At 35.2% G+C, this 23,284-nt stretch overlaps 1 protein-coding gene and 1 pseudogene across 1 annotated transcript; both read left to right on the top strand.

Annotated features, from left to right (window-relative positions):
* The first annotated feature begins 17,757 nt into the window (after positions 1-17,757).
* On the top strand, positions 17,758-18,693 carry LOC101430712 (olfactory receptor 6C2-like). Its single transcript, XM_004483060.3, has one exon. The coding sequence runs from the start codon at positions 17,758-17,760 to the stop codon at positions 18,691-18,693; it is 936 nt and encodes a 311-aa protein (XP_004483117.2).
* A 3,035-nt stretch (positions 18,694-21,728) lies between these two features.
* On the top strand, positions 21,729-23,067 carry LOC101427690 (coiled-coil domain-containing protein 91 pseudogene; annotated as a pseudogene).
* The last annotated feature ends 217 nt before the right edge of the window (positions 23,068-23,284 follow it).

Raw genomic sequence — 23,284 nt, 5'->3', positions numbered from 1 at the left:
AGAAAATGAAAGGGGGAAGAAAGAATATTTGAGACAATAATGACCAAAAAGCTCCCAATCCTTATGAAAGAGTTAGATTTCAATATCCAAGAAGGACAATGAACACCAAAGAGAAAAATATGAATAGACCTAATCTAAGACACCTACTATTCATAATGACAAATATCAGAGATAAAGAATTCTGAAAGCAGCAAGAGAAAAGAAAAACATCACATACAAGGAAAACACAATAAGATTAAATGCCAGTCTCTCATAAAAAATCACAGAGGTGAGAAGAAAGTGGTATTGTGTATTTAAGGTACTGAAAAGAAAAACAGCAAACCAAGAATTCTGTATCTGGCAAAACTGTCTTGCAAAAATGGGAGAGAGTTCAAAGTCTCTACTGAGAAACAAAAACTAGGAGAATCTGTAACTGAAAAACCAGAATTACAAGAGATACTAAATGGAGTGTTGCAGCATGAAAGGAAAAAACATGGACAAAAGATGTGGAGAAGAGTTTTGATATGAAGATTAGGAAAGGTAAACTAAAGGGTAAGAAGAAAATGGAATTATACGTATAAAGTAAGGAATGCTTTACATTAAATAATAAAGGATTGAACTCCTCAATCAAAAGACACCAACTGATAGAATGAATTAAAAAATATGAATTGTCTATGTGTTGTCTGCAAGAGACCCACCTCAGTTGAAAGAACACAATCAGGTTAAAAGGGTAAGGTTGGAAACAGTTATTCCACATGAAGGGTAACCAAAAAAGAGCTGGAATAGCAATACTAATATCAGACAAGATAGATTTGAAATGCAAAACTGTTATAAGGAATAAAGGTCATTTTATATTAATAAAAGAGGCAATACATGAAAAATAAATAACTATGCTAAATATTTACACCTGAGTGCCCCAAGATAAATGAGGCACACAGTGGCAAAATTGAGGAGAGAAATAGATGTCTCTACAATAATAGTTGAAGGCTTCAATACACCACTCTTAGTATTGGATAGAACATCTGGACAGAATATAAATAGAGAAATTTAATCATATGATAAATAAACTAGACTTAACAGACATCTGTAGAGCATTGTACCCCAAAACAGCAGGATATACTTTCTTTTCAAGGGCTCATGGATGTTCTACAAGATAGACCATATGTTGGGTCACAAGACAAGTCTCAATAAACATTAAAAGAAGGAAATTATACAAAACACTGCCTCTGATCACAATGGAATGAAGTTGGAAATGAATATTGGATGAAAAAGGGAAAATTCATAAATATATGGAGATTAAACAGCATACTCTGAAGTAATCAGTGGACCAAAGAAGAAATTGGAAGAGAATTCTCTAAATATCTTGAGATGACAGAAAATGTAACCACAACATATCAAAACCAATGGGAGGGGAGCAGATGAAGCCCAAGCAGTTGAGAGCCCACATCCCCCATGGGAGGTCCCAGATTTCATTCTTGATGTGTCCTGAAAAAAACAAAAAACAACAAGAAAGAAGCAAAACAAATGTTAAAACCAACTTAGTGAAGCTGACTTGGCTCAATGTCAGTGTGCTGGCTTCCCACCCAGGAGGTCCCAGGTTCAAAACCCAGCTTAAAGTAACTCAAAAAAAAGAAAAAGAAAAATGAAAACATACTTATGGGTAATGGAGAAGGCAGTGCTGAGAGGGAAATTTATAGCCCTCAAAGCTTACATTTAAAAAGAAGAAAGAGCTAAAATTGAAAACCTGATGGAGAACTGGAGGAAATACAAAAAAAGAACAGCAAACTAATTCCAATTCAAGCTGAAGGAAAGAAATAGCAAATAACAGAGCAGAAATATATGAAATTGAGAACAAAAAAATGCAAAACAATAAAATCAACAAAACTAAAAGTTGGTTCCTTGAAAAGATCAACAAAATCAATAAACCCTTAGCTAGATGACAAATACAAAAAGAGAAAAAACACAAATAAGATCAGGAATGAGAGGGGGTCATTAGAAATGACCCCACAGAAATATGAAAGATGATAAGAGGATACTATGAACAACTGTATACCAAAAAAACTAGATAATGTAGAAGGGATGGACAAATTTCTTGAAAAACACAAACCACCCACACTGGCCATAGAAGAACTAGAAGACCTCAACAAAACAATTACAAGTGAAGAGATCGAAACTGTCATTAAAAACAACCCAAAGATGAAAAGCCCAATGACAAATGGCTTCACAGGTGAATTGTATCAATAATTTGAAGTCACTCTAACACGAAACATGTTCAAAGTCTTCAAGAACTTGAACAGGAAGAACACTACCAAATTCATTCTCTGAGGTCAACATTCTCTGAGGTCAACATCACCTTAATACCAAAGACAGAAAAAGATACTAAAAAAAAAGAGAGTATTATAGACCAATATCTGTAATGAATATAGATGAAAAATCTTCAACAAAATACTTGCAAACAAAATCCAAAAGCACATTAAAAGAACTATACACCAAATCAAGTGGGTTTTACCCCAGGTATGTAAGGGTGGTTCAACACAAGAAAAACAATTAGTGTAATAACCATACAGAAATTGAAGAAGAAAAATCACATGATCCTCTCAATTGATTCAGGAAAGGGATATGACAAAATAGAACAACTATGCTTGATTTAAAAAAGAAAACACTCCAAAAGATAAGAATAGAAGGATGCTTTCTTACCATGGTAATAGAAAATAGAAAGGGAGAAGGAGGTTGTAAGCCAACGCCCATATGGGCAAAATCTATAAGGTAGAAGTGTGTAGCTGTGTAATGGAGGGGTATGACAGTGGTGCAGTGACACTATTGGTTTTGGTGGTGCTGGTTTGTCAGAAGTATAAAATGGGAAGGTTGGGTTGGACTGTCCATCGAAATAAGGGGAGAATTGGGGGAGGGAGCAGGTGAACATAGGGGATTGGCAGGTGTGTGGTTGAAACCACGATGTTGGGAATGCTCTTTTGGCAATATGGCAAGTGAGGGTTATTTGTTTAGGGTATTGGATATGGAGGGCATTTGGGACAGGGTGCACCTGGGGCAGGTTCCTAGGGAGAGTGTGAGTGTTATCTTGTCATAACGTATTATATCAGTGGGTGGAGACCACATAATGAGCAGGAAGGTGGTGGACTCCCAAACTGAGGTGACCCACTATGTTCTCAGATAGAGGGGCAGATGTCTCTCGAGAGCATAGGTGGTGCCTAATAGGGCAGGATAGATCAGCGTGTCAAGCCCTCAGTGTTTTTGCAAGTAACTAAGAATCTTGTCCGTCAAGGATTGAAGCCAGGTGATTGCATGGGTCCTGAGGAAAGGCAGAGGGAGGGGTGGAATAGATGAAACAGGGAGCATTTTGGGGGTGATGTGATGGAAGTGTTCTATATGATCCTGCTATGATGGATACAAACCATATTAAATTTCATCAAAATTTTTTAAAAGTGTATGGCCCAAAATGTAAACAATAATGTAAATCACTGACCATGGTTAGTAACTATGTTTCAATATTTGAACATCAATTGCAGCAAACGTACCATCCACATATGCAATGTTATTAATAGGGGTAGGGGAAAAGGGGGAAGATATTGGGTATGTGGGGGTCCCCTATATCCTATACATTATTTTCTGTAACAAAAAATTCTTAGAATAAAAAAATGAAATAACTAAGACAGTAGGGAATAAACAGAAGAAAATGACACTGTACATACAGGAAAACAGGTCTTAAAGTGATGAAAGGCAAAACGTTGAAAAAAATTTTAAATACTTTCTCAGTATTTTTTATTATCCAAATTTTTTATTTTTATTTTCTTTAATTTTTTTGCATTTTCTTTCTAATTTCTAATTCTGCAATTATTATTTCATTTTCTTATTAATTGTATTTGGGTAATTTATTGGCTTCATTTTTGAAGAAGTTTTGGATCACAGGAAAGTTAAAACAGTAGCAAGGGTGGATCACTGGCACAGGGTGTCAGTGATATATGATACAGGGTAGGCACTTCACCTGGGAATACATATAAGGCATATAAATGTGTTCAAATATTCATGGGGTACTGTCACAGTCGGTGGAGAGTCACACAATAACTGAAAGAATATAAAATTTGCATCCTGGGGAAGTATGCCACATTCCCTAATGGAACAGCAAGAATCCCCAAATACAGGGGAAATGACTATTGAAGGAGGATGGTCCATCGACAGGCTCTTGATATTGATGACTGTGCTTATGAACCTTTACTCCTGAAATAGAAACTTAGCCTAAAATTATAGGGTGCCTAAGAGTTACCTCCTGAGAGCCACCTTGTTGCTAAAATGTGGCCTTTCTCTAAGCCGAACTCAGCATATAAATGCAATAACTTCCCCCCAGTGTGGGACATTATTCATAGGGGTGAGCCTTCCCGACACCAAGGGATTACTACCAAGCACCAATTAGCAATGTAACTGGAAAAATACCTTGAACAAAATGGGGAAATGGTAAAGACAAATGAGTTTATATAGCTAAGAGAATTCAAAATGCATCAGGAGGTCATTCCAGAGGTTACGCTCATGCACATCTTACAGGATCTCACTGACAGCCAAAGTAGATACTACACCAAATACCAGGGCTCCTGGGAGCTCTGTAGGCATTGAGACACTATAGTCAGTAGTTGGTGCCTGGCCACTGGGCCCTACTTTGAAATTTATGATCTCTGTGACAGAGTTGGACTCAGCTGTGCTTTCCCTACACATGGCTCTACAGTCCCTTCAATTTGAACCTATAATTAGTAGTAGAGTTGGTAAGTATAAGTCCAAGAGACTTAAATCTTGGGGCTGCCCATGTGCCAGCTGGGCCCTGAGCCTCAGTGGAGTTGCAAGACCTATTCTTCTGTTTATTGAACTCACCCAGAACAACTAACGAAGAGGAGATGATGGACAACCACCATACCAAGGAAACAAGAGAGTCTACAACCTCAAGCAAGAGAGTCTTCTCCATCAGCCCTATGGGATTGAAGCTCCCTCTAAATTAGAGGTGGATTGGGCATCATCATCCCAGAATCCTCATGATTATGGAGTGAATTATTGACTAAATTAGACTTAGTGGTATTCTACTATAGACCTATTGTGATTTTATCAATGGAAGAAATAATTCATTGATGAGGAGGATGTGGCCATTGGAGATTCTGAGAGCAGGGAGAGGGAAAAACAGGTGTAATATAGGGGTATTTTTGGGTCTTGGGAATCATTCTGAATGACATTGCAATGACAGATAAAGGCCATTATGTATTTTGCCATAACCTCCAAAATTATGTGGGAAAGAGTGTAAACTAGAATGTAAACTATAATCCATGCTTAGTGGCAATGCTCCAAAATGTATTCATCAATTGCAATGAATGTATCATACTAATGAAAGATGTTGTTAATGAGGGAAAATGAGGGAGGTGTGGGGAGCAGGGCATATGGAAATCCCCCATATTTTTTATGTAGAATTTATGTAATCTAAGTATTTCTAAAAAATAAATAAATAAAAGTTTACATGGTAAAATATAAACCTATGGGAAACTACAAAGACAATTCTGAAGGGAAATTTATTGCCTTCAATGTGTACATTAAAAAAGAAGAAAGCTAAACTTGAAGATCTTACAGCACAAATAGAAGTACTAATAAAAGAAAAGCAAACTAACCTGAAATCAAGCAGAAAGAAAGAAATAGTAAAGATCAGAGCAGAAATAAATGAAATTGAGAGGAAAAACAATAGAGAGAATCAATAAAACCAAGAGCTGTTTCGTTAAGAAGACAAAAAAAATCAACAAAACTTAGCTAGACTGACAAAGAAAAAAGAAAGTACAATAAAATTTTAAAAATCAGAAATGAGATGGAGGAACACTACCACTGACTACACACAATTAATAAGTTATAAGAGGATACTATGGACAAGTGTATGCCAAAAACTAGACAATGTAGATGAAATGGACAAACTCCTAGAAACACATGAACCATCTACATTGACTCTAGGAGAAACTGAAACTAATAACAAGTGAAGTGATTTAAACAGCCATCATAAACGTCCCAAAGATGAAAAGCTCAGGACAGATGGCTTCTCAGGTTTCTACCAATTATTCAGTGATGATCAAATACCAATCTTGCTCAAGCACTCTCAAAAATTTGAAGAGGTAAGAACACTAGCAAACTCAGTCTATGATCAAGAACAAAGAAAAGATGCCCACTGTCAGCACTGTTCTTCAATACTGTGCTAAAAGTTCTAGCTAGAGCAATTCATCTAGACAAAGAAATAAAGGCATCCAAAGAGGAAAGGAAGAAGTAAAACTTTCACTATTCACTGATGATATGATCCTATATCTGAAAAATCCTGAAAAATCCAAACAAAGCCACTAGAACTAGTAGATGAGTTCACCAAAGTGTAAGATATGAGTAACATGAAAAACAATAGTGTTTCTATATATTACTGATGTGCAATCTGAGTTGGACATCAGGGGGGAAATCCATTAATAATAGCAACTAAAAGAGTTAAATATTTAGTAATCAACTTAACCAGGACATAATGGACCTGTATTCAGAAAACCACACAACATTGCTAAAAGAAACAGAAGAAGACAAATAAATTGAAGGACACTCCATGTTCATAGACTGGAAGACTAAGCATCATTAAGATGTCAGTTCTACCTTGTCATGTGATCCAGTAACACAATTATCAGGTATATACCAAGAAGAACTGAGAGTAATGATACATCAGACATCTGCACACTGATGTTCATAGGAGTGTTATTCATTATTGCCAAAGTATGGAAACAACCCACATGTCCATCAACCTATAAACAGATAAATAATTGTTATGCTAATATCCAAAGGAATATTATGCAGTGGTAAGAAGAAATGAAGTCATGAAGCCTATGACAGCATAGACGAACCTGGAGTACATTATGTTGAGTGAAACAAGCAATACACAAAAGGACAGATACTGTATGTTTCTGCTATTATGAACTAAATATATTGTATAGAATCAAGGAGTTAATAATTAAAAATAGGTCGCCACAAATAGAATGAGGGTGTAAAATGGAAGGCTGAGGGTTAATCTGTGCAGAATTGGTAAAAGAAGTTGTTTATAAATATTTGGAAATTAATAGAAGGGTGAAATCACAACATAGCATTTGTAACTAGCAGAGCTATTATATGGATATGACAGTAGTTGAAAGGGTTTAAGTCTAAGGTCACATGCATTATTAAAATAACAGCTAAAAAGGTAACATAGGACTGTATAACAGTGAAATCTCATAAAATATATATGGGTGATATTGCATATATAAGCCTGTTTTTATAAAATATAACCACAAATGAACTAGAGAGATGGATACAAAATAGAAGCTATGCCTGGCAGGGGAAGCAGAGAGAGTCTGAGATGTGATAAGGTTTTTTTTTTCATTTGTTCTTTTTTTTTCATTGCTGTTATTATTTTTGGAATAACGAAAATGCTCTAAAAATGACTGAAGTGATGAATATACTTCTATGTGATTATACCCAATACCATCATTGTTAAACTCTGGATGGTTTTATGCTCTATTAATATGTATCAATAAAAATTTATTTGTTAAAAAAAATTGCCAACTTAAGAATAAAAAGACAAACAACCCAATTATAAAATGGTCAAAAGACTTGATCAGTCATCTTTCCAAAGAAGATGTACAATTGGCTAGAAGCACATGAAAAGATGTTCAACACAATTAGCCATCAGGCTAATGCAATTCAAAACCACAATGAGATATCATTTCACTCCCATTAGAACGGCTGCTATTTAAAAAAGGAAAAAGAAAATAACATGTGTTATGAGAGGATGCAGAGAAATAGGATCACTAAATCATCACTGATGGCAATGTAAAACGGTGCAGCCACTGTGGAAGACAGTTTGGCAGTTCCTGAGAAAGCTAGGTATTGAACTATGATATGACCCAGCAATCCCACTACTAGGTATATACCGAAAAGTATTGTAAGCAGGGACTCGAACAGATGTTCATAGTAGCATTGCTCACAATTGCCAAAAATGGAAGTAACCAAAGTACCCATAAACCAATGAATGGATAAACAAAATGTGGTATATACACACAATGGAATATTTTTTAGCCTTAAAAAGTAATGCATTACTGATAAATGCACAACATAGATGAACCTTGAAGACACATGTTGAGTGGAATAAGTGTTTTTGTATCTGGCACAAAACAACAAATATTGTACCATCTCACTGATTTGAAACAATGAGAACAAGCAAACTCATTGAGTCAGAATCTTTACTATGGGTTACCAAAAGACAGGTTTGGGACAGGAAATTGGAAGTCAAGTCTTAAAATGTACAGGGCAACTATTTGGAATGATGGAAATGTTTTGGTAGTGGATGGGGTGAAGTTAGAACAACACTGTGAGCACAATTAACATCATTGAAATATATATACCAAAATATACTAAAAGGGGAAATGTTAGATTGTATATATGGTAACTTAGTAACAGAATAATTTTTTTAAATCCACGGAACTGCATTACAGTGAACCCTAAGCTAAACCATGGGCTTTAATTAATAGCACAATTATAAAAAATGTGTTATCATCAATTGTAACAAATGTTCTACACCAATGAAGCATGCTGGTGACAGGAAATGCTATACTTTGTGGATGATAGTTCTGTAAACTCACAACTTCTTTCATAAATGGAGAAGAAATTTTCACACATGCAAAAATAATGAAGTGCCATATTAAACAACTCATGCACATAAATGTGGACATTTATTTGAATAGACAATTTCCTAGATAATCACAGCTCACCAAAAATTATATTAGTATTTCCATATTTATGGACAGCAAGTACCTCTGTAATGAAAAACATTCCTACAATGTAAACTCCAAACCCAGATGGCATCCCAAGTAAATTATTTGTGAAATGTCATCAACCTTACAAACTCTTCCAGAAATAGAAAAAAGACAAAAGCTCAGTTAAAAAGACAAAAATGCCAGTGGCAACAATTAAAAACCACAGTAGGGGGGGTACTGGGTTCCCGGCCAGTGGTGCTCTGTCGTGGTCCCTAGGGGAGCAGCGACAGTCTCCCAGGTACAGTGGTGGGGACCGGGAGGGAGTGAGGGTTCAACAGTGAGCCCCTGATACTAATGACTATGCTTGTGAGCTGATAAACCCAAAATAATAACAAGGCCTAGAGCAACTTTGTGCCTGGGAATTTCCTTCTGTCAGCCTTCATGTTACTCAAATGTGGCCAGTCTCGAAGCCAAACTCAGCATGTAAATGCAATGCCTTCCCCCCAGCGTGGGACATGACACCCGGGGATGAGCCTCCCTGGCAACGAGGGACCACTATCAACTACCAACTGATGATGCAACTGGAAAATGACCTTATACGGAAGGTTCAATGCGGATCAGCAGAATATCCATGTCTACATAAAATACCATGACTTTAAAATGCTGTTTGACCTAAAGTAAGGGGGAAATGGAAAGGAGAAATGAGTTTATATGGCTACGAGTTTCTAAAAAAGAGTCTGGAGGCTGGCAGAAGGTTTGCCCTCATGCACAACTGAGCAGAGTCAGAGAGACAGATAAAGCAGATACAACCCCCAGATATTGGTTCCTTTGAGGGCTAAAGAGACCCATGGGAGTTATGGTCATGGCCGATGGGGTTAACTACCAGGGCAGATGGCCCCTCTTTGGAAATGGTGTTTATGTGTGATGAATCTGGACTCAGATGGGATCTCCCTTCATAAGACTTTCATGCTAATGTGCTGGAGGTGCAGTTAATGTTGGGGTTTAAGATATATTTAGGGGATTTGAATCTCTGGACTGACAATGTGATAGCCAGATCCTGAGCCTCAACAGACTCCAGCACCTACAATCTGATTTATTGGACTTACCACACTCAGCTAAGATGGAGGTGAAGGACAACCACCACACCATGGAGCCTAGAGTGATTACAACTGAAAATGGGAGGATTGCATCCAGCATCCAGGTGGAATCTGAGCCTCCTCTTGACATAAAGGTGCAATGGACACAACCAATCCAGTGTCCACATAGAAGAGGTGGCATTGGATTGGGAAAAGTGGACATAATGGACAAAGGGTATGGGGAAAGGCAGGAAGAGATGAGAGGTGGAGGCGTCTTCGGGACATGGAGCTGCCCTGGATGGTGCTTCAGAGGTAATCACCGGACATTGTAAATCCTCACAGGGCCTACATGATGGAATAGAGGAGAGTATGGGCCATGATGTGAACCAATGTATATGAGGTGCAGAGGTGCCCAAAGATGTACTTACCAAATCCAATGGATGTGTCATGATGATGGGAATGAGTGTTGTTGGGGGGGGGGGGGGGAGAGGGGGGGTGGGGGGGTGGGGTTGAATGGGACCTCACATATATATTTTTAATGTAATATTATTACAAAGTCAATAAAAAATAAAAAAATTAAATAAAAAAAAAAAAAAAGACAAAAATTTTTAAATACAAAAACCTTGTGAGACTTATAGGCCATTACACATTTTGTCAAAACCTATAAAATTGTTCAGTCCCAAGTGTAAACTATAATGTAAATTATTGATCATGGTTAGTAGCAATGCTTCAATATGTGTTCATCAATTATAACAAATGTACAACACTAATAAAAGATGTTAATGGGCAAAAGTGGGGGAGGAGTGTATATGGGAATCCCCTTTATTTTCAATGTAACATTTATGGAATGTAAAGCTTCTTAAAAAATAATAATAATTTAATGTAAACAAATACAATTATTCAGTGATGATCAAATACCAATCTTGCTCAAGCACTCTCAAAAATTTGAAGAGGTAAGAACACTATTATTTTTTTTAGTTTACTGACCAATACCTTTTGTGATCCCTGTCCTTACTGTCCAAGTATGACAGTATCAATTTGAATCTAGCAATAAAGGAAAATAGTAATAAACCGCAAAAATTTGGAATCTGTTCTAAGAATACATTATTGGTTTTATATTTAAAATAAAATACATAATTCTCCACATTAATAATAACATAAATCATTTGATCATCTCATGAAAACAGAATATTTCATAAAATGCAAACTTTATTATCAATATAACTCTTAGCAACTAATAAAAGCAAACTTCCTTATCTGATGGAGGGAATCTCAATAACAATTTGAAAAATAAAAATAGAAGTTTTTTAAAAAAATAAGTATTTTAAATATTAAATTTTAAAATATAAGTACAAATAATAAAAATTCTAGAAATACAAGAACAATTCTTCAAAAAGTAATAAAAATATTTTATTTTTAAATAAATTTGAAGATTGATGGCAATGAGGGAATAATATTTTCAATATATATGAAAATATAAAGGTTCCTAACTTGAAAATAACAATTCCCAAACCTAAATTGAGTGTCAATACAAGAGCATTCTCATAAACTGATGTTTAACATTTTGGAGATCATTTTGTTAATACAATATAAAAGCCTTGAAATATGAATACACTATTTTTGACATTGTAAATTAGTCTAAACTTCCAAATGTATTTGTAGAAAGATGATTTGCAGAATTTTGGGTAATTATGAAAACTAATTTTCTGGAAAACAATTTATGCAATCATACAATTTATTCATTTGTAGTAATTTATTTTTATAATAATGGACAAATATTCAAACGTTAGGAATTGCATGAAAACTGATGGAACCCTGGAAAGTGGCGTATTACAATGTTCTAAAAATGATGGTTCATGATCTACATTTCCTGAATTGAAAATAATTGCCTGTCAGCCTTTATGTGATAAAGCAAGTTAGAATAATGATTTTAGGATTAATTATATATTTTAAATATATGCAGAATATGGATATCTTGTATAGGAAATTTTGGGATGGTTGTGTATAGAAATATTAATAGCATAATAATTGGATTTGTGATTATGTTTCCTTTTTTTTTTTTGGAATAACTGAATTATTTACTGAAGTTCAAAAGGGTAATAAGGAAGAAAATAGGTACTACTCATCTTAAATAAAACACAAGTGTATGTGAAACAAATACAGGAAGGACAAACATTTTTAATGTTGCTTGCTGGCTATTGTTCTTTCTTCATTTCTCTGAGGACACTATCCTCATTGCTGCATTTTAAGGATTTCTGCCAAATTCATTACACAAAAGATTCATTAATGATTTTGAAATTGGGTCACAAAGTTTCCTTTTGTTTATTCATTTAGTTTCAACTTTGAAAAATAAAACAAATGTTAAATTTGTTAGTGTAAAAACTTCTCTCCAGACCACAGGAATCAGAATATCAACTCTTTCAAAACCAGAGAGAGACCCTCCTGCTCCCCAAACCTTTGAGAAATATATTATTTTGAACCCTAGAGAGTTTGAAAATTTGATGAAGTCCCTGATGAGCAAGTCTTGGTAATGTGTAGCAGATGAGAATCTCTGAGACAGAAGCCACTCCAGAGAGCTTGCAAGGGGAATGCTGGTATGAATGAGTGGTCAGAGGATCACACAAGGTCCACTCTTGTAGTCTGCAGGACAATAAACATCCACCAGAAGCTATTATTGACTCTAAGGAGAGTAAGTACAGCACTGGTGATTTTGCTTACTTTCCTTTTTGAGAAATAAGATCAGGATTTCCTTGGAGTTGGTGTATGTTTACCAAAATCAGTATAACAATAGCCATTTGAAATGTTAAAAAAGAATAAACTTTATATTTAAGTTGATTTTTTAAGAGTATGACCTTAGAGCATAATATATAGCCCAGCCAAGACAGTTATTGTATTACAATTTGTCTACACTGTTCTGAGACATAAACACTTCAAAATGAAAGCAATGAATATTTATGTAAAAAATTACCTCTCAATAAGACTTAATGAAGTTAGTGATACAACAAATATTCCCTGCACTTTAAAATTAACAAAAATCTCTGAAAAATCATATAGAGCAAACATAAATCAGTCAGTCAGTTCAGTTCAATAATCTAAAACATTGTCTCTTAATATTTTATACAAAAGTGGAGTTTTAAGAATTGGAAGAAAGTTGGCTATTCTAGAACAAGTTTTCTGCCCATGTGACCTGGACTGAGTAAATTTCTACAGAATGCACTAACTGCTTCTGGGCTGAGGATAGGGGGATTAACAGGATACTAGGTGGGCTGTGGAGAAAATCCTTCAATGCATCTCCATTTAATGTAGTTGGATATTCCCAGTGTGTCCTTACAATCCTTAGTAATGCCATAGCTCTCCAGAAATCTTAGGAGCAATCAGTCTTCTTTCCCTATGATGGTGAGTGTATACCTTGAGAATTTAATTGGAGCCTGGACACATCTGGGAGGTGACCCTAACCCCAGTTCTAAAGGAAGCAAAGATTTTAAGAATCAAAGAAAAACTATTCCCATTACAGTCTAGTTGGGACCTCTAGGGGAAATTCTTTCCCATAGTCTGATTAAAACATATCTCAAACCTTGAAGACACTAATTCAGGATTGAAAATATTTGAATAGCTTGCAATGTAATTAATTGTCAATTACTGAGAAAGAATTATGGAAAAACTATTGGCCCTAAATCAGTTCACAAAGTCTTTGAAATCAGATATTAATATGTGACTAAAAAATGAATTGAGGAGGCATAAATGACAACAATTAAGGGAAGGTGATTTAACTACATGAGTCAGTGAGAAGAACCCAGGTATCATTTTGTTCCCTGGTTCAGGTAGTATGAATAAGCTGAGAAGGTATTGACTAGATTATGAAAATAGATTCATGGGATATTTTAAGGTAAATTGTATATTCAATTGTACAAGTTCTGTATTTAATGTCTACATTTTTGTAAGTATTATATATAGTTGCAGAAGAAAATTCTAAAAGCCTAGGTTCTAAAACACTTCGTTGTTTTACATTATTTTACCTTTTTAACATGTCAAACAAAATTTTTCAACTTTATAAATTATCCATTTAGTAAAAATTGATAAAGAAAAATGGCCATTCTTATAGCATCCAACTGCCTTAGAAATTATGTTTTTTTAAAAAGACAAGTTAAACTGATAATTTACAATTTTGTTCTGGTGATATATGGTAGATGTTACAGATGCTTACTTTTGTCACTGAGGACACTGGATTTACTGAGATTGGTTTTTTTTTTTTATTTCAATACACAGAGTACCCATAAATAATTTTTGACTCTGTCAAAAAAGACCTCTGATCTTTTGGCTTAATCACATATTTAGGCAAATGAGGGAGGTGTAGTAACCTCCCTCAGCCCAGAGTTTCAAACATTAAATTTTTCTACCAATGAGATTGCTCCTAATATCACTTCCTTTTAAAATTATTTTCTTTTCAATAATGAGAAGAAATTAAAGAATAACGAAGAAAGTATTGCCTAAGTATGTAATAACAACAACAAAAATATATTGGGGAGGGTTTTGTACTATGTAACAGATAGAAATTCCCATGGCTATATGTGAATATGTTTAGCAAGTTCACATGCAAGTCACAATTGCAAATTCAATTTCAATTTTGTGGTGACATAGCAAACAGACACTGTAACTGTTGAAAACATTAAGAGAAAGTACTGTTATTGCATATATTATACAAAATATCATTTAATGGTAGTAATTAAGAGGTCATCAAAATGTACCATCTCATTGTCATTTGGTAGTATCATGTACTACATCCTCTAACTAAAAGGACCTTAGATGACATCATCCTATTAGAGATTCTTAGATGCATTCTAAATGTAAAATATTTAAAAGATGGAATAAATAGAAATCAGTCACACTTCAGAGTCAATTATTTTCTCCAAAGTTAAATTTTAATCTCTAGGTAAGATTGGATTTCTCATATAATAATTGTATTTATAATTGCTAATTTTTAAAATAGTTATATTCTTAGCACATCTAATATTTTCCAGTGTATACAGGTGAATTTAATACTACGGTGAAACATTTTATATTTGTGAGCTGAAGAGAATGAAATTGAAAGGGGGTAAATGGGATGCTGAAACGGGTCTTCACGACACCTTAATGTGATTCATTGAAGTAGTTCCCTACGGAAAGACTCTACTGTCTTTCAGGGTTTCAGTTTTCAAGAAAACTGAGTCTAATTAATCATCCTTTTCTGATATAATGGCATAAATGTGGAAACTGTACACCTAGTTGGCATTAACCCTGTATCCTCTCTGGTAAAAGAGAACATTTTAAATCAATGATTTTGTTCAACTAATGAATTGAATCCATTCATTGGTGTCCCCCAGGGAAATCTTCGATATAGGAAAAATCACAAGCCTTAGAGACACTGGCTGAAAACATTTAATTGATTGCTATTGTAATTAATTTGTGAAAAGTGAGAAAAAAACTCTAAAAGAGCTATTGAACCAAACTCGAATTTGACTAAAATCAAATTTGACCTTTGATTTTATTATCCTAATAACAGATATCTCAAAAAGGCACAATGTAGATTCAACTACTCATTTATTCGGCTGGTTAGACAAGGAAGAGACACCAGTTATCTTTTAGTCAATGACAAGGTAATGGATATTAGCAGGACACATAACAATTTTGTAGTTTGACTTAATTCAGTAGCAAATACTGCTCTTCGATGCAAAAACAAAACAAAAAAAATGAATAAATAAAAACACAAAATATCAGAACCATAGGCATAGAAAAAATATATAAGTCCATTCAGTAACAGAGCAGTTATCAAGAAGGAGTCCAAAAACAAAAGAGAGCTTTGTGTCTGGAGGAAATTAATGATGTGGGCATTCATCTAATAACCATTAGTAAGGTACTGATAAATACCTGGGTTTTGTTAATTTTTGTGGTTATACTAGCAAAAAAAGATTTATGTTGTCCGGGTCAGTACTGTGCTAGAAGAAATAAGCATTTTTTTATATTGGTGCACAAAGTGGGGGATTTCAGTTGACTTCCCAAAAGAATTTACATTCAGGCTAAAATTCTAAGTGAAAGTGGAGTCTTCAAGAGGAATCAAAACACTATGGAAGGGAGATGGAGTAGAGAAAGAGTTTTTTCCAGACAGATGCTTCCTATTATATGATTATACAACCCCTGACATGTTGTGAGAGTTCAATTATTACAGCCAATTAGCATTATTAGAGGAAACACTTAGGAAGAAAAGACTGAAGTGCAGAAATCTTGACATCAACTCTGCTTGTGTTGAATGTGAGTTACAAGCAGTTTTACAGAACTGAATTTCAGAAAAAAGATCATTACTGGAGATACTGGTAGACCTATTGTCATATAGATTCTACCTGAAATCACAGGAGTTGTGAATATACCTCCTGAAGTGCATGTACATTAAGAAGTAAAGCGGGTTAACAACTGGTCAAAATGTAAGAGTAAAACGTGTGCAGTACTTTTGGAGTGAATTTATCAGAATATTTTATCAAGAGGGTTCACTCAAAAAGGTTAAATATTCATGAATGCTCATATAAATCATGTGCACAGTTTATTTAGCAGAAGAGAAGACAATGGTAAAATTTAACAAAAGCAGTTTCAGTAAAATGTTGGATTCAAAATCAGATTACAATAAGTTCAGGACTGAAATGGTTGGAAGAATGACATAAATCAGTGTAGACAAGATAAAAATGACAGGGAGGACACAGCAAATGCTTACTAAATTCTAGGTACTGTTCTAAGAATGTTGCATATATGAAGTCACATTTGTAGTAGATACTATATCCTCCTTTTATACAGGAAAATCTGAGGCATAGAGAAATTATATAATTTAATTGACATTTCACTTCAGTACAAAATGGGAAAGGCAGAGAATTTACTCCTATTCACTATATGGGCATACCACTACAGATAAAGCTGGTGAAGAGAGTGAAAGAAGGCTATGGACAGGTAAAGAATATAGTTCTGACTAATTTCAACTATTTCTAAACAGATCAAGAGTACAAAATGGGAAAGGCAGAGAATTTACTCCTATTCACTATATGGGCATACCACTACAGATAAAGCTGGTGAAGAGAGTGAAAGAAGGCTATGGACAGGTAAAGAATATAGTTCTGACTAATTTCAACTATTTCTAAACAGATCAAGACCATAAAACAATATTGGTAATATTCATTATTTGTTTATGACTTGTAGCCAACATGTCTTCACATGTAACTTAGGTCATGCAGTGAACATTCTGTATTCTGTGCAGTGTGTACATTGAGAAAATTGCACAATGGTTGATGAATATGAGTCAAGGGGATATAGGGAGGTAGGGTTTGTTTTTAAAACAAAATAACAAAAAATATTGGTTTGTCATAAGGGCTGAATATCAATCTATAATTAATGATCAATTTTGCATAACTTCTATATCAAGTCCAAGTTATATGTTATGCAATTGTGTTTTACCAAGGATCAAGTTACAAGCAAAGACATGAAACTGTTAGAGAACTTTTTAAAAGTTTCAGCTTCAAGCTATAGAAGAATTCATGGGAGTAAAAACTCTTAATGTTGATGACATCACAATGCACTACAATAAAAATGAATACAGGGTATAGATTAAAAATTTGGAAATGTAATGGAGAGACAATTTGTAAATTATTGGATTATGTAAAGTTAAATTAATTGGTAAGAATTATCTCTTCTAAAACTATGGAAAAGGAAACATACAAGCCAAGACTGCCAGCATATTCACAATATTAATTACCAAATTAAAAAAGAAATTTCATGTCACGCAGTTAGGCACTTGCCTGAATTTCCTTACCATTGTCACTACTGAACTTTTAAATTTTAAATACAATTATGAAATCACTGATTTTTCTTCACAAAGATTAGACAAAAGTCAAAAGTCAGAGATGAGAAACCGCACGATAACAACGTTCATTCTCCTGGGACTAACAGATGATCCACGACTTCAGGATATACTTTTTATTTTCCTGTTTCTTACTTACTTATTGAGTTTAACTGGGAACCTGACCATTATCTCACTCACTTTCATGGATTCTCATCTTAAAACACCAATGTATTTTTTCCTACAAAATTTTTCTTTCTTAGAAATCTCATTCACTTCTGCTTGCATTCCTCGATATTTATATAACCTAACAACAGGTGACAGGGCTATTACCTACTGTGCTTGTGCCATTCAAGCATTTTTTGCTGATCTTTTTGGTGTAACAGAATTTTTCCTCCTGGCCACCATGTCGTATGACCGCTATGTGGCCATCTGCAAACCACTGCATTACACGACCATCATGAGCAGCAGTACCTGCAGAAGGCTCATCCTTTGCTGCTGGATGGCTAGCCTGTTGATCATACTCCCACCATTTATCCTGAGCCAAAATCTTGAATTCTGTGACTCTAATGTCATTGATAGCTTCCTCTGTGATGTATCTCCCTTCCTGAAGATTTCATGCTCGGACACATGGATCATTGAGCAGATGGTTATAGTCTGTGCTGTGCTTACCTTCATCACAACCCTTCTTTGTGTAGTTCTCTCCTACATATATATTATCAAGACCATTCTAAGATTTCCCTCTGCCCAACAAAGGAAAACAGCATTTTCTACCTGCTCTTCCCACATGATTGTGGTCTCCATCACCTATGGCAGTTGTATCTTCATCTATGTCAAACCTTCTGCAAAGGAGTCAGTGGCTGTTAATAAGGGCGTGATAGTGCTCACAACTTCTATTGCTCCCATGCTGAACCCCTTCATTTATACCTTGAGGAACAAGCAAGTAAAACAAGCCTTCAATGACTCAATCAAAAGAATTGCCTTATCTTCCAAGAAGTAAAGGAATGCTGCGGTTGATGATTTCCTTTAAGAGATTGGCTTTACAAAGAATATTTCATTAATTTACTAAATTAATTTGTACCCTCTTAATCTGAAATTCAATCAAATTAAATTTCTCAATGTGCTTCTTGCTCTCAGAGTCTCTTACTTAATAAAGTGACTTCTTCCTTCTTGCAAACATTTTTTATTAATGTTCGAATAATAGCTTGCTATAAAACTAAAATATCACATAACATCTAGCTGTACAAAAAGTGCAAACAAAACCAAATATATTTTTAAAATATAAATATTAAAAACTAATAGTAAATAATGCAACAGAATGAGTAATAATGCTCATTTTTACTATTTCTATCTATACCGTCTCAAAAATCACTTGATTCATTAATGGCATATTTATTTAACTTACTGATATTAAAGACATTTATTATTTTTACACATTTGCAACAAAACACAGAAAAAAACTGGCAATAATATATGCCTTCTTTTAGTCTATATCACAAAACAAATGTATAGCTAAAATGTAAAAATGTAAAAATACTATTGAAAATAATGAGCCAAAATTTAAATGTAAAGTAACCAAAAGGGCAACTCATGCAAATAACATATTGGATCTTGCAGAATACATCTATAACGTTGAAAAAGTTAAAATCACAGGTTTCACATATTATATTATATTTATCACATACTTTTCATATATTACATTTATTTATCACAAATTATAAATGAACATAGCAACCTTTCATAAACAAAATGTGGGCATCTTTCATTATCTCCTGAAAAAGGACACAGAAAATTATATATAAAGAGAAAGAACGTTTCAATAAATTAAATTCCCAAATTTATCCTATTTTCTCAGGTAGGGCTCACTCTGGAATAAAATATGTCATTACTATCTGGCATATTTAGGAATATGCCACTTGTACCTGGAGATATCTAGGAATCTCTCTTAGAGAAACCCTCTTGGAAGGCAATTGCATTCCTTTCCAAAGAAGTGTGAAATCCTGCATATTAAAAGTCAATGGCATGGAAAAATGGCATCATAGTAGTTAGGCAGGACTCAGTTGTCTCACAACCACAACAAAGGAAGGACAAAAAGCTGTCCAAGGGAGCTGCTTTGGGGATCCGCACACCAGTAGAGGGCTGTGTATCATCCAGGAGGTAGAGGGACAGAGAGACCAAGAGGCCAAAATGAAAACCATGAGTTACTCACCGCTGTGACTGGGAACGTCAAGTATCCCCCTATCTCAAGGTAAATAGCCTAAAATCCCTGACTCACTACAGCCATCTGACTGGGGAAAGTTCTCCTCCTCCCTGGGAGGAAGAAGGGTCTGGCAGAAGGCAGAGGGTATTTTCTCTTCATTGAGTTTGGCCAGCTGAGGCTGCTTTGAATCTCAGCTATAGTCAGCCCAGCAAGTGGAAGTTGTAAGAGATACCTCTGTGGGGGAGCTGCACAGCAAACAGGGGTGGGACTGGCACCCAGCCAACTCAGAGGGCGTGAGGTGTAGGATGAAGAGGAGATAGTGTGGAACTGAGGGAAAAAACGAGATGCCAGCCAGCGCTGAAGCAGCTCCAGGGAAAGGGGAGGGGGGTGTTGATCAGACGGGCTGTCACATCCTTCCACCCTGGGAGAAAGAGGAACTGGGATAGTGAAGGGGTGGGCAAACAGGCGCCTTACAGTTCAGGAGAGGAGGAGCGTGGAAGAGATAGCCAGCAAACTGTCAGAAGCCCAACTGGCCTGAGGGAAAAATGGGTGGGGAGAGACTGACAAAGCCATCAGAAGCCTACCTAACTGGTGGAGCAGGTGGAGCTCAGTGGTTGAAAGTCTGCCTCTCAGATGTGACAGGAGGTTCCTGGCTCAATCCCCAGTACCTGCCAAAAAAAAAAAAAAATAGCCTAATTGGTCTGAGGGATAGGGAGCAGGGAGAGGAAGCCAAGGCTTTGTAAGATGACCAGCCAGCCCTGAAAAGAAAGGATCCGGGGAGTGATCAAGCAGGTTGTCAGGCACCCATCTGGCACCTCATAACAGGGAACTTACAGAATAAGATATTTTTAGAGATTTTTTTGAACTGTTATATTTTATTTTTTATTTTTTTACTTTTAATTTATTTTTATTTTTTATTCTTTATTTTAGTCTCTAAAACTGGGTACCTTACCTGTGGAGGGCAGGCGGCAGGGTGATTGATAGGTGAGCACTAGCAGCCTGAGACTGTTGCTAGCAGTCTAAAAGGGAAGCCTGTTTTTCCTTTTTTTTTTCCTTTAGTTACATTTTTTCTTTTTCTTTTTCCCCCTTTTTTCTCCTTATTTTTTAATTTATTTTCTTTCTTTCTCTTTTCCTTCTTCCATTATTTTTCTTTCACTTACCTTCTCTTCTGTGGTATTCATTTTATTTCTTCTCATCTTTATGATGTTTTATTTCATGCTATTTTTTTTCTTGTTTCATTTTTCATTCCACCTTTGTTATTCTTATCCCCTTTTAGTTTTTATGGTTTTCACTCATTAATTTTTCCTGGTTCTATTATGGTTCGTTTTCTAACTTTTTTATTAATATTCTTTTATTTTCTTCTTTCTTTCCTTTTCTATGATCTTAATATTTTTGGAGGGATTAGGAACATGGACAAATACAAGAATATAGAATAAGAATCAAGTGCCAAAGAGGACCCTTAACACAAAAGAAAGCAAAATAAAACCCTAGAATAGAAAGAGAAGCTAACCAACGGAATAAGCATATCAAGATAAATAAATGCCTAGACACCAGCAAAAAATTACAAGCCATACTAAGAAACAGGAAGTCATAGCCCATGCTACTGAACAAACTAAAATCAGGAAGACAGAGAACATGGAACAAATAAAAAAGGATGTCCAAACAAATATCATGATGCAGCATAATGAAGTGAAGGAAGAAATAAAGGCTATTGAAAAGAAACTGGGGGAAAGGTGTGAGGCCAGGGCTGGGGTTGTGCCCTGGATGTGTGCATACCAAACCAGGTCACCAGGCATGGGGCAAGCAGTGAGCAGGGAGAAGGTTCCACTTGAAGAATGGATAATGATGATTTTGGTGGTCTTGAGGCTGCAGAAAACTTTGAAGGTGGAAATGGTGAAACCCAAACAACATCTGCTATTCCTTGGGTTGCCTTTCCTTCAGTATCTGGAGTCCGTCTTTTGCCAATTTCTCCTGAGATAGTACTGGATTATGACCACTTTTCAACTTCAGTTGCTTTTCTTCTGATTCCTTCATTTCATCACCAGAAAATGGGCATGGAAAGAACAGCATTGTCAATCAAACTATTCTACGGCTACAGGTTCAGCAATCAACACACACTCATCTGGGTATTTCACTTTTTCCATTGGGTTTAACTGATAAGAAAAGCAGTGAAACAATTGCTCTTGTGGATGATTCTGAGGATCCTGGAGCCAATTTATCAAACTTATACTGTGAGCAAAAAATTTTAAGTCTGGAGATTAAATTCAGAATATCTGAAGAAGAGAAACAGAGAATTTAAAAGGATGTGGAATCATTGATGGAAAAGCATAGTGTTCTAGAAAAAGGCTTCTTAAAAGAAAAGGAACAGGAGACCATTTCCTTTTAAGACAGATACAAAGAACAATAAGAAAATTATAAACAAGAATTAGAAGACATGAGGAAAGATGGTCATGGAGATTTCAGCATTTTTTGTAGATAAATATAAGACACTCCTGCAGTCTTCAGTTAAACAACAATTAGAAGCTACTGAAAAACAGTACATTTCTGCAATTGAGAAAGATGCCCACAAGTATGAAGAGTTGCTAACTTTTCAGCACCAGAGGCTCCTTGAAATGCTAGATACAGAGAAGGAACTGCTAAAAGAAAAAATAAAGGAAGCTTTGCATTAGCAATCTCAAGACTAGAAAGAAATTTTGGGGAAAAAAAAATGTTTGGAGGAAGAAAGAAAAAGAAATAGAGGCATTATTATCTGCTGCAAATGAGAAAGAAGCAATGAAGGAGGCAGTGATAAAAGCCATAGAAGAAGAAATAAAAAATTTGGAAAAAATCAATGCTGAAGAAAGGGAATTGTGAAAGACTGAACATGCAAAAGATCAAGAAAAATTATCCCAGACAATTCAAAAAGCTATACAAGAACAAAGAAAGATAAATCAGGAAATTGTTAAGGCAGCAATTACAAAATACCAGAAGTGAAGTCAAAAGGCTGTGAAAGAGGCAGTGAAAAGATCAAGAGATGAACTGATATACTATGTAAAAGAACAGAAAAGGCTTAACCAAGTCATCCGGCAAAGGAGCCTGTCCAGTTTAGAATTGTTCCTCTCCTTTACTCAGAGACAGCTAAGTGCTTTAATAACTACAGGCCAGTCAATATTGAATAAAAACATGACAAGCTAGCCCACATTGGCAATAGATAAATCATTAGACCTCAAATATACATGCTGTGAATTATAAAGACGCTTTTGTTTTCTTTACAAAACTTGGAGAATTGATTTCCAGTTCAAAGACAGACTAAGTTAATATTTAAAATTATCAAGTGATCTAATTGTTTTCTTTGGTTTTCTCCCTTAATAGTATATTACTTAAGTAGCAATAGTGGCAGAAATTATAGTAA

Source organism: Dasypus novemcinctus, chromosome 12 (genome assembly GCF_030445035.2).
Source record: "Dasypus novemcinctus isolate mDasNov1 chromosome 12, mDasNov1.1.hap2, whole genome shotgun sequence".
NCBI classification, from domain to species: domain Eukaryota; kingdom Metazoa; phylum Chordata; class Mammalia; order Cingulata; family Dasypodidae; genus Dasypus; species Dasypus novemcinctus.
The sequence above is the reverse complement of the archived record's forward strand: the minus strand, read 5'-3'. Positions and strand labels throughout refer to the sequence as shown.